This window comes from Phyllostomus discolor, chromosome 4, assembly GCF_004126475.2.
Source record: "Phyllostomus discolor isolate MPI-MPIP mPhyDis1 chromosome 4, mPhyDis1.pri.v3, whole genome shotgun sequence".
Lineage (NCBI taxonomy): Eukaryota > Metazoa > Chordata > Mammalia > Chiroptera > Phyllostomidae > Phyllostomus > Phyllostomus discolor.
The window spans coordinates 51,075,168-51,087,961 of record NC_040906.2 but is presented as its reverse complement, the minus strand read 5'-3'; the positions used below and the strand labels follow the sequence as shown (position 1 = coordinate 51,087,961).

At 38.8% G+C, this 12,794-nt stretch overlaps 1 protein-coding gene across 3 annotated transcripts in view; it reads left to right on the top strand.

The window, feature by feature from the left end:
* METAP1D (methionyl aminopeptidase type 1D, mitochondrial) overlaps positions 1-11,755 on the top strand; it is a 76,402-nt gene extending 64,647 nt beyond the window's left edge. For all 3 annotated transcript variants that reach the window (XM_028508766.2, XM_028508765.2, XM_036023294.1), the window contains exons 6-10: positions 2,213-2,376; positions 8,782-8,879; positions 10,183-10,230; positions 11,102-11,180; positions 11,309-11,755. In XM_028508766.2, coding sequence (XP_028364567.1) covers positions 2,213-2,376; positions 8,782-8,879; positions 10,183-10,230; positions 11,102-11,180; positions 11,309-11,387 — 468 coding nt within the window. In that variant the 3' untranslated portion in view covers positions 11,388-11,755. The remainder of the gene's footprint in view (positions 1-2,212; positions 2,377-8,781; positions 8,880-10,182; positions 10,231-11,101; positions 11,181-11,308) is intronic.
* The last annotated feature ends 1,039 nt before the right edge of the window (positions 11,756-12,794 follow it).

Genomic DNA, 12,794 nt, shown 5'->3' with positions numbered 1-12,794 from the left:
CTAAGTTTCCTGAAGACTTTCAACACACACTTCCATTTTTAACATTCAAATAATTTCATAATGGCAAAAAATATTTTATTAAATGAAAGACTCCATTATTCTGGATTTTATCATATTAGAGTCTATATTTTATTAGAAAATACTCATTGCATTTTATAATTGTTTATGTCTAGAATATATCACAGAAAAGACTTCTTTTTCCCTTAAACATTGAATGTTAAAAAAAAGACTATGCAATGCCCATAGTAGTTGCTCAATAAATGTTTGTTAAATAAATGAAGTAGAAAACAAGAATAGTTTGTTGGTACAAACAGTAATTGTAGATAACTGTCACAGACTTTCAGAAGCATTGTTATTGCCACATATATTGACTCTTCCAAGTAGTCATTTTGAAAGCTAGCAAAAGTAATATGAAAAGGCCAATAAAGATTTTTTAAAATACGTTTTTACCTAAATAGCAGTTATATAAACATTCAGTTGCAATTTTTTAAACAATTACTCTTTTATTAGTAAATATATATTTGTGTATAAAATTAAAACTTGTACTTTCTTGGATTGCAAATGGGAATAAATGTATAAAATGCTGTTGTATTGCAAGGTAACTAAGGTACATTGGTACAGTATAGAAAACACTGGATTACAAGCCCATAATCTATCATATTAATCTGGATCTACTTCTACTTTTGCCACGAATCTTAGACAAGTACTTGTCTACCTCAGTTTCCTGACTTGAATTTTTGTTAATTTATTGATTTTATAGAGAGAGAGGAAGGAAGAGAGAGAGATCAGTTTTTTATTTCACTTATTTATGCCTTCATTTGTTCCCTCTTGAATGTGCTCTGACGGGGGATTGAACCCACAACCCCTGGCATATCGGGACAGTGCTCTAACCAACTGAACTACCTGACCAGGGCAGTGTCCTGACTTTTAAAATGAAAACATAGTAAAAACTTTTCATGCTTCCCTCAAAGTGTGTGGAAGAGTATTTTTTATTAAGAAATATATATATTTTAAGATTTTCTTTATTTATTTTTAGAGAGGGAAGGGAGGGAGGGAGAAAAAGAGAGAGAGAGAAACATCAATGTGTGGTTGGTTGCTGGGGGCCATGGCCTGCAACCCAGGCATGTGCTCTGACTGGTAATTGAACCTGTGATGCTTTGGTTCACAGCCCATGCTCAATCCACTGAGCTACGCCAGCCAGGGCTTTGGAAGAGCATTTTTTTAAATGCAGAATTATATACAGTTTTAAGACATTAATTCAGTATTAAAACAGACAGAAAGTTTGGATAAATTTTAATAATATTTTCTACATTCTACTTCAAGAGAAAGAGAAATGTGAAAAATAATTACATAGGGCAAATTTATGCAAAATAGAAAATTCCATGCAACATCAATGGATCAATATTCAACTAGTCTTCTTAGCCTTTTATCTTTATAATCGTGGTTGATAATTATTGATTTTTATACTGAATCTGGTATCTTTCAAGATCCAACAGGGACTGCTGAATCATTGAAGACTGATAAAATTATGTTTTTAATAATTTTATTCTTAACACTGTTTTCTTATATTCTTAGTCTTTAAATATTGACGTGTAGTGGTTTCTGTTAGCATTCTGCTCTCTGGAACATTCAGTTAAGATTTCACTTCCAGGCAAGATTTTTCATTCCTATATTGAGCCACTTCAGTTCTTCCAGCTAAATTCTCCTGCTGTCTGTTATAATACTGACATGTCTGTCTTATTTTTTCTTGTCATTATACATGACTTACCAATATAGACATGGTAAATAAAAGATTGATTATCTTCATGACACTGAAGAAACTTTTCACTAAGTTAAATATTTCTGGTTTCTCTAAACCTATTATATTAATCATGGGTCAGTGTCTTTGGTAACTAAATTTTGCATATATAGTTTTGTCTTCTCAAAAATAAAGTAAGGAATCAAAATGTTACTATAGCATTGCTGATCATAAGGCTGAAATACCCATACTAGTCATTTGTTTATTTTAAATTTTATAATATTGCATGGCTTCATCTTTTAAATTTCTGCAAGGTCTCAGTGTATCTATTTCTTTTTTTGTAGGTAAACTTAAGAGTAATTCTGGAAGGGTGAAACATATGAATGCACCAAATACATAAGTGAATCCAATGTATACTTTGGAAGAGTATATTTCTAAACAAAGATATAGTTTTAAATTTCTGCCTGTATTTAGGTCTATTACAATGGCTACCATGGAGACACCTCTGAAACCTTTTTGGTGGGCAATGTGGATGAATGTGGTAAAAAGTTAGTGGCTGTTGCCAGGAGGTGTAGAGATGAAGCGATTGCAGCTTGCAGAGCAGGGGCTCCCTTCTCTGTAATTGGAAACACAATCAGGTAAGCCTTACACTGACAAGTAAAGGGAGGGTTGGCAAATGGTACAAGGGTTATTGGTGGCTTGGTATAAAGTTGATGACATGTTTTATGATTCAGAACCATCATTTCAGTCTGATATCAGTGTGTGAACTGCCAGGCTGCAATGTTGTTCCTGGATTTAAAAAAAAGATTAAAAAAAAGTGACATATCCAGGTTAGCAAAGAAATTTATAGAAGCAGCAAGCAATATTTATAGGATCGCTTTTGTTCTAGCCTGACATGTTGGTCTGTAGTGTCCCTTTACTCAAAATCACACCAAACATGGAAGAAAGTAGCTAAGAAGGGACTAAGCATCCTAACACGGATAATGAGACAGGAGAAAAGCTAAGTTTTATATAGGAATGAGGTGAAATGTATTCCTATGATCCAGAGGAAAAAAGCGTTAGCTCAAGCAAGCATTACCATTCAAATTAGTGGATTAGCAAACAGCCTAAAAGGGCAATCTTCTGTCCTTTTTGGTCTGGTTCATTTTTCCTGTAAACCATTGTTTATTTTCCACACAGCATTCTGTGCTCGCTTTTTGAGTGTATGTGTATTTTCTGAATTCAAGACTTTTCTTTGTAATCTGTTACCTACCTACTTTTAGATCTTTTTTCCCCATAACTGTTTTGAAGTAGACATGTGGAATATATGTTTTCATTTCAAAGTAATGCATTTTGTTAAAGATGATCACATCAGTACCTTTTAAAGTCCTGTTCTCATTAATATGAACCATTGAATACTTCCCGTTTGTCTGAAGGATGGACAGCTTAGTCACCTTGAAAAGATGATGCCTTTTTTCTCCATAAACCTTCAAATGCTTTAAGAAAAAAAGGCAGTAAAATATCAGTTAAATGTATTTATGGCTTTAAAAATATTGTAACAGTGTCTGAATCAAACTTTAGTAAAATCTCTTCGGGTTATATCTGAGAAGCTTTTATTGAAGACTTTGAACAAAATTGTGTTTTTGACAGTTTGAAATTATAGGCTAACTAGCCTGGGAAAAAAGGATAGTGTCTCTCTGTTCTTTCATAGGAAATGTTGAATCAGACCCCTACTGGGAAAAGAAATTTAATGCATATCTCACTATCTTACTGTCCATGAATATAATAGAAATGAATTCAAAATGCAGTTTTATTTTTGCAAATGGGATGAGTCGATAGATGTACCTCATATTTTTGAACACCTAGGGTTCAACAAATTTACTGGTGGTGCTCTTGCATTTTAACAAAATTTATTCTTCAGTAGAAGGGGGCAGAGAACACTAGATTCTTATTCAAGCATTCTATCGAGCTCTGCATTCATGGCTGTGTCTAAAGGGCATGTCAGCCTTTGATTCTCTCTGAGAGGTAATTATCCTTTTCCTGTCACGGAACAACAAATGATAGCTAACTACAGAGGCACATTTGCAGTAGTCACATTCATCAACTACAGAAAAAAAATTCAATTTAATTGTGCAACACAGCTGCACATGGGCTTTGAGCATTTCTGTTGTTCTCCCTGTCTCGCTATTCCTCCCTCCAGATCTATTTTTTAAACTTTTTTTTTCTGGTTATTTTTTCCCCTTTTTGTCTCTTCTTCCATTTTTACTCTCTGTACTTTCTTGTTAAAGTAATTTTCCTTTGTGGCTCTCATTCTTTTTTCCCCATTGAAGGCTATGAATGTAGAAAATTATCACAATTACTCATATAATTGAGCCTCTTTGTAGCAAGTGCAACTCCAGTAGCCTTTCTCCATCATGAAAATGGTTTCATTATAGGGTTTTTCATATTCTCTGACACCATCTACACAGAGGAACAGGCGTGCAGATGAGATGTACTAGGAACAGGCTAGATCAGTAAGGTCACAGTAGGAATAATTAGCTCTGCTATGGAAAGAGCATCTAGGCCTTTTACTGCTACATAAATGTACTGTCCGTGGCTTTTAGTCACAAAAAAACTTACTAACAAATGGAGCTCCCGCCTACTACTTTGAAAAAAAGATTTGTATCAACACTACAATTTTCCATCATTAAGACTAATAACACAGAGCCTAGTATACATCAAGGGGAATAAAAAGAAAAATCTCACATTCAAGTGGCGGCTGGGTGCTGACCTTTGTTCCCTTTTTTTGTGTACGACTTAACTGTTTACAAAAAAGAGCCACACGCCGCACCAACATGCAGGTGAGCTCCAGCTAGCACTAGCAAAGCCTGGCATTCAGTCGGGAAGTCTGATAAATCTCCATGCAGGATAATGCATTTCATTACATATTCACTACATTAATTCTAGATACATAAAAAAAAAGAAGAGTAGAATTGAAAGTGACATTGAATTTTAGCTATTTAGATGCAAAGGTCAGTTTTTGCAGACTATGAATTTGCATGTACCAGCTCCTTAGAAAGTTCCAACAACAGCACTTACAAAACTATGTAAAAAATAACAGACAATGAACGTTTTACTTTTACCCTAATACATTTCATTATTCATTATTTAGATGGTTTATGTCTGCCACCGGACAGGAAACTGGCCCAGGTTCTAACAAATGTTTGCTCTAATGGATTGAGCCTCTGGTTCTGGACATCTATTATCTCACCTTTTCTTATTCAGGCAAACTCTCAAGGGAGTAAATAAAGAAGCAGTCTCCACCTTTATGCCAAAAGTTCTTGGAATCATTACAGACCAAAGGTTTACAAACATCTTTCAACTCAGTCTCATTTATTTTAAGATATTCACCATGTTTTGCATAGCCTCCCTCTACTGACACATCATGAAAAAGAACAAACATCTTTCATTAGTAGTATGTTACCAAAAACCTAGTGGTCTTGACAGGAAATTTTTTAAATTCTCTAAAACCTAAAGGACAGGAAGATATCTCTGAAAAAGTATTTGACAAAATAGTTTAATGAAAAGTGTTCTTCTCTTATGTGCCCTTTTGTTTCACGAGGGCTAGTGATCTTTAGGTTACAGTGTGTTATTATCTTCACTGTAGCTCCATTTGCTTCAAAATATTTCTAAATCTGTGTTTTTGTAATCTGTATTTTTGTAATTGTCCCTAGATGCTATGATCTGCACATGTGAGAATATTGTGAATGTGTAGATTCATGCATCACAAACATGTGACAGTTCAATCAAAAATAATTTAAACTTATACTTGTAAATGTCACGATGAAAGTATCAATAAATGGTTTTTAATGTTTAATTCATAAGTATATGTTTTGATATTAATTTAGGAGAATATAAAGCAGATTTTTAAAAATAATCTCTTTCTATTAGATTATGCACATTTAAACAATAAGTGGCTCAGGCAAAATAAGTCATTTTAATGTCATCTGTGATGGATTTTTCTTGACAGCTACTGTAAATTACAATTATACTGCTTCTCTTTGCACATGAAAGTAAGCATTGCAATAAATTATCTTTTATTTCAACCCATCATGTCTGCTTTTCAGAAACAGAGAACCTAAAATAAAAGTTCAGGACTATTGTAAGAAAAATACAGTAATTTGTGATCCAGTTTAAAACAAAAAAAAGTACCACTCTTTTGGAAAACAATTGTTGGCTTTCAAAAATATTACTAATTATACTTAAACATTCCTTGTCATGAGAGAATCCCTGAATTTTTGCATTACTTCACTAAAAGACTATGCTTAAAATAAAAATCTGGAAACATGAAGGTAAAATTTCTTAACTTAGAAAATCAGATGCCTTTGAGATTTTTTCATTAGAAGTGTGACCATTTAGACAGGAGTGCTGTTTATAGGATTCATGCAAAAATGGTGATAAAACTATTTCCATGTGCATTTTTAGTTTGTTAGAAGAGTATGTACTTAAATATAGTACTCCTCTGCCCTCTTGGGGAATGTATTCTTAGTCACAAAAATGTAGTTGAAATATATTAAGAATTTTAATTTATTCAGGCAATACTTCAGTTGAGGAAAACTGCCTCATGAGAGGGAATGAAACTGAAGAAAATGGTCACAAGATGAAATTTCTTAAGAGAGATTTCTCTTTCAACTATAAACTATAACTGAAACATGAACTGTAATAATAGAGTATAATTTAAAAGTAAGTTTATAAACTACTTTTATATGTCTTCTTCTTTTTTCCCCTCCCCCCTCTCCCCAAATATTCCATAGGAAGGACTTCAAATCATACATGTGTCAGGCTCATGCCAAAATGTCCTACTGTTTTAGAGGATTTTTAGTTAGGAAAAAATCAGGACAGAAGAGCTAATACCAGGAGAGTTCTCTTCAGTAGATTTCCGTAAAGAGAAGGCAGACTTCACTCGTGAGATGTCCAGGGCAAGAAGACCTTTATTCTCAGAAATGGTCAGGCCCTACGATGGCTGGTGTTGGGGGGCACCTGTGGCACTTCTTGGGCACCCTTGCCCATCCAGCTTTCCCTGTATTCCAAAGTAATAGAAGGGATGTGCTTTTAAATAGCAATTTGGAGCATTGATGAGATTTTTATCCCATTTAGTCCCTGTAGATAAGTGTTGAAAAGCTAATCAGGCATTGAGATAGGTGCTTAACCAAGGAAGTGAGGGAAATTTGTCCTGTTCTTTCCACATGGCTGTGAAATCCTCTGACCTTTGCATCCATGACATACACATTTTATGATACTCCTATAAGCAGAAGCTCCAGCAGGATCCAGGCAGTAAATTGTTGTAAGAGAATGCACTCAGATATCTTTAGCCACCTAGTAATCGCACAGCTTCCTTTATGAAGAGGAGTAAGAGGTATGGTGGGGGAGGGACCCCAAGTGGTTTTTCAGAGGGGGCTTTCTTCCTCTCCTCTCATTGGAAATTAAAATGAAGACTGCCATTGTAACGCACATTTAAGATGTAGCTGTGATGGCTGCCAATCAATTACAGCCTTTAAAAAGAAAAAACTAGTTTTTCTTTTAAGAAAAGAAAATAGAACAGTTTATATTGAGTGCTCTCAGAATTACTGAGGTTTACTGAAACCAAAGTAACATAATTTACTGGTTTAGGTAGAGCCCATTTTTGTAAAAAAAATATCTAGATTCTTATATTGTATTAAATAATATCTCTTCCACCCTCCATCCACTCTCTACCTTCAGTTTCTATTCAGAAACGGTATGGTACAAATAGAAAAGCCTTGGGAAACTTGTTTAAGCTCCTGCCCAAAGTGCAAAGACACACAGAAATAACCATAAAGTACAACTTGTGTAAAGACATTGACTTATCATCCCTGTCCTCAGCACAGGCACAGCTTACTGATTTCAGTGCTACCAGTCACATGGAAGTGAAATCTGAACAAGAGTCTGCCCAGCTGCTGTTTGTAGTGATATCCTGGTCTAAGTGAAGATATTTTGCAGGTCTGGAGATGAAGGTTAAAAATGTTGAGAGAAAAGTATATTGATCAGCATGCTTATAAAGATGCTGGCTAAGTGTCTTTGAGTTCCTGTTAAACTAAATGGAGGGTCTTTTGGGAACTCTAGTTTTGGATCTCAGAACTTTCATTTTGTTCAGAATTCTATTGTTATGAATAGAGTTCAGGCCCTTCATTCACGTGAAAATATAAATTGTCAGTGGTATATATGTTCTTATCTTTCTGGCATTTCCAGAAACAGACACACCTAATTTCAAGAACAACTTTTTTGCCTTGTAGGGTTGGAGTATATGTGCTATATTTTATGTACACAGAATAGATGGAACCCAAATGATTAGCATGCAGAAGTAACTAATGAAGCATTAAGAATTAGGAATCATAATACTAGCTTTTCTTAAGTAGCACAGTGATTAAAAAGCATTCTTTAAGAATCCTGTTAATGGTGTAGGTCTTGAGGGGAAATCATAAATGATCACAAAGTTTTGGAATGTTTCAAGAATATGAACAAAGCAGATTTGACCTTTAGTGTGAGTGCAACTGTTGGCAAAATGTATAATGTTTTGAAATAGACCAGAATAAGGGAGCTATAGAAGTAGGAAGTCACATTTCTAGATCATAAGTTTTTTTCTCTGATCCCCAAATCAGTAGTAATTTGCACAGTCTTTCCATGAAACCCCATATACACCAGGCAGGTTTTTACAACCTGCATTAGGTGCACATGTATCTTGGTTATATAGATCTATATGTGTGTGAATCTATATATGTGTGTGTATGCACACTCACTTGTTGTCTAAAAGTGGTCTTGTTTGCATGCTGTACTAAGGTAAACGAAGCAAACTACTGTGTTAGATACATACCTTCTTCTTCATTTATCCCAAGGGAATTTTACAAGTAATGGCAAAAAATTTATTCCAGAATAGCGTTATATCCAACTCTAAATATAACTGATTTTTTCTTTTTCATGGAATATTTTAAAGTGACTTTGTTTTATCTTTGTATGCACTTAAAACTTACCTAATTTAATTAAATATTTTTGTTTGGTCACTTTTAAAGCCACATAACTCATCAGAATGGTTTCCAAGTCTGTCCACATTTTGTGGGACATGGGATAGGATCTTACTTTCATGGACATCCAGAAATTTGGCACCATGGTAAGAAAGTTAATTTGGGAGCTACTTATTGAATGGCATCAGGGTAAGGCAGTTTTGCTCCTAAAGCTCTAACTTTGAATCCAGTTCCCATTGTCACCCTTTTGTGTGTGTGGATGTAAAATTAGAATTCAAAGGGCATTTAATCATAACCAGCACATTACTATGTTACTGGATTAGAGCCCAGTAGCTTCAACCCTGAAATAAGGTTTATTTTGCTTTTTGTCTTCTCTTGGAGAGTGATGGCTGGAAGGCGCAAGGCATATTCGTCTAGGGAAAGTTACTGAAAACAAAGCGCCGCTGCGTCAGTGCCCCAGCAGCATGCACATGGGGCTGTTTTCTGTTTCCTTGTTCTACGCCCTTCTCTGACTGCTGACTGTTGTGGTTAAACTTCATTACATCCTACACAGCGTTGACAGCTGATGTATTTAGCAGCATGTACTCTTTAGTGATTTCTGGATTATACCCACCCTGTGTTCATTCCCCAGAATCTCTTGTTTTTCACTGCCTGGGTGTGCACCCCATAGTGGGAAGGCAGGGGTGGGCCACAAAGCTGTGGTGGGGGTGTTGGCTTTAAGGTAGGAGGGAGTCCTTTGAAGTACCCCCAAGAGGAGACACACCTGCACCAGACCAAAGGACCCTGTGCAGGTGTGCACCCCCTTGGGTGCTTGAGGTGGGAACAGTCCCTGGAAGAACTGCTGCCTGGAGCCCATCTGCTGAAGATCCCTAGAGATGCAACAGGTCAGAACTCCCCTTGAGCCAAAGAGCCCCACCGGAGGTAGCTCGGAAGGGGTCCAGGAGGGAGTGCAGACAGGGCCTCACAGACATGTGCCCCACCCAAAACCAACACTTGAAGTTGTTTGAAGTCACCTCTGACCTTACCTCCTACTTCAGCCTGCACCCCAGGTGGCTGCCTTCCCTTTGCATCTATTGCCCAGGATGTCTGTCTTTTTGTGGTGAGGGCAGTCCACAAGGCCCAGGACACGGCAAGCCAGGAGACCTCATAACAAGTGGCCAGGGCAGGGGGATCCTGACAACTGTGTAAAACACCCAGGCTGTCCCTGCTAGGCCTTGACCCCAAGTGCAGAAAATGCAAAGGCTGACACCCAGGAGCCTGGTGTTTAATCCCTGGCTGGTAGCTAGCACCCAGGATTCTAGAAACCTCCACTTTCCCTTTTGTACCAAAAGAAAAAGAATTAAGTTACCAAGTTAGTTCAGCAGCCCAACCCTTCTAATTCTGTTTCTCTTTATCCTTCTCTCCATTTCCCTCGCCCACTCCCCCTACCCCATGTTTTATTTTTTACAGCAAATGACAGCGATCTACTCATGGAGGAGGGAATGGCCTTCACCATAGGTCAGTGCGGCAGCTCCCCTTCAGAGAGCCATGGCTCCCCAGCGGAAGCAGAAGTGCTGGCCTGGGCCAGGCAGTCCTGTGAAGGACTAATAAAGCCAATCAGCATAATGAAATAATTCAGATGCATAGTAAATCTGATTAAATAATATCCTCAAGCCCCATCTTCCTAAATCAGATACTTACCGACACATTTAGGAGACGGCAGCCCTCCAACCTCTAATTCTGTTACCAACATAATGTGGTATTTGGGTTTTGTGTGTGTGTGTGTGCATGTGTGTTTTCATTAACACCCAGTAACTGCAGGTGATTATGTCCCTTGCTCTCTGTCAGCAAGTGGCATGTACTCTCTGGCGGCCCATTCCTGGCTGATCATGTGATTGGTGTCACCACCAAATTCCAATCACCTAGGACCCGGAAGGCATCATGTTTCTGACTGTGGGACTTAATGGAGAAGCAATTAGAGTGAAATATGAAAATGGTTATTTGCTGATTAATGAACATTTTGAGCATGTTTTAAAAATTCAAATATTTTTTAAAACTCACTGGTATTTATAAGAGGAACTGGTGTTTGGGTGGTTATTATCCACAGGGTCCTAATTAAGGCTTGATTAAAATGCCCTTTTTCCTCTAAAAAATTACGAACTAGGCAACTTCATACATTTTGAATGCCGTAACGTTTCCTCTTCCTACTGTTTAGTTTGTAGTATGCTGTGTAAGCAACATCAATTACCAGCCCTTGTGATATGACAACATGAACCCGTGGGGAAGTACTGGGGGGGGAGGCCTTCTTATTCTTTTTTGACAATCAGTGGAAACAATGTTTGACAAGAATCTGATTAAATCACTGCAGTAAATATTTTCCCTCTTACAGAGCCAATCATAACCGAGGGATCCCCTGAATTTAAAGTCCTGGAGGATTCATGGACTGCGGTCTCCCTGGACAATCAAAGGTGTTTGCTTTCCGCCCAATTGCTTTTAAATTGTATGGGAAGGGAAGGTTCTTCCCGGCGCTGGTTAACTGTGCTCCCGGTACCACCGCTGCTAGCGCGAGTCCTGACCAATGTCCTGTGCGTTTCAGGTCCGCCCAGTTCGAGCACACAGTTGTCATCACGTCGAGGGGCGCTCAGATCCTGACCAAACTTCCCCATGAGGCCTGAGGAACGACCCCAACGTCGCAGAGGCTGGGCCCCTTTTCTCCTAAATTGCTGAAATCCAGCCGGAGAACTTTCAGAAGAAACGGGTGGACCGCAGGTTGTGCAGCAGCCAACCTAGTTACTACCTAGAAGGGTCTTGGAAAATGCGGTGTGGATCGGAGGCAGTCGGGAGCTCAGATCCGAAGCCCTTCGTGGCGGCCGCAGCTACGGAAAGACTGATCCTGGCTCGGCACGGCTTCCCAGCTTGGGGAAACGTTTTCTGAGGGGTATGGGGACGCCCTCGTTTGGAAGACGTGGGGTTTCTAGAGGTGCATGTTTGTCTCTTTCCCTTGCCTTTACAATGCCCAAGTAAAAATCTTTCACCTCCTAAACCCATTGTGTCTGTGCTCCTTGTCTCTGACAATACTACAATGAGGGTAGGAGAAGAGGGTAGTTGGTTAATTTTTGAGTTTCTGAATTTGTCACAAGCGCGCGTATGAAGAAAAACCCGAGCCTAGGTGTTAGCTGGAATTTTTTTTAGCCTCTTTTTTCTCCCTTGTGGATCCTACTCCGGCTGGCCCCAAGGGTGCTTGCAGAGGTCAGCTGCTCCCCAGCCCTTCCAGTTCTTTCCCCTTCATAACAGCTTTGCAGTGAAAAGATCAGCTGGAATGGAGTGGTTGGTTACAAACTTTTTTCCCCCCTGTGGGCTGAGGACTCTGGCCCTTCTACAGGGCTTTATCAGTCTAAAAACATGACTTTCTGGTCCTCTGCGGCTTCTCAGAGACCCTCATCTTGCCCTGCGGTGGCATCCCAGAGGTTACTTCACACACACACACACACACACACACACTACACCGTTTGTTGCACTAGGAATTGAAGCATGAGCCCCAGGCTGGTGTAGCCCCTAAACTGACCTCTCCCCATACTGCTCCCCCGTGGGCAGTAGACGTCACTCTAGCACTGTGGTGCTGGAGGGTCCCAGCAAGAAGAGATCTGGGAACTTTTTAGGGCGAGGGCCTAGTTAGCAGGATTGGAGCTGGTGAGTTTCACTCCAGTTCTGCCTGCCTGCAGCTCCACCTGCTTCAGGAGCAGGAAATCCAATCCTCTCCCAAGACCTTTTCCTGTCTGAGTACCTCCCTTTCCTTGCGCTAGGTCCCCAGGATCTGTTCACACCTGGACTCAGGGGTAGAGAAGGAGTGGGCCTCTATCAGGCCACGTAGAAAGCAGTCCCCCTCTGTTCATCACGGTTTTAGGAACAAATCCAGTTAGGGTGTCCTCGAGGTCACTGGTTCTGTTAACTCTTGTTTCTACTAAAGCGGGTTTTGCAAAGTTGCCATCCACTTAAATATAGTTTGGCTTTAAATGCCGCACCAAGGAAATGTAGGGCTCCTAGAGTTCATGATAGATGCCATCTGTAATTGGGTCCCAAGA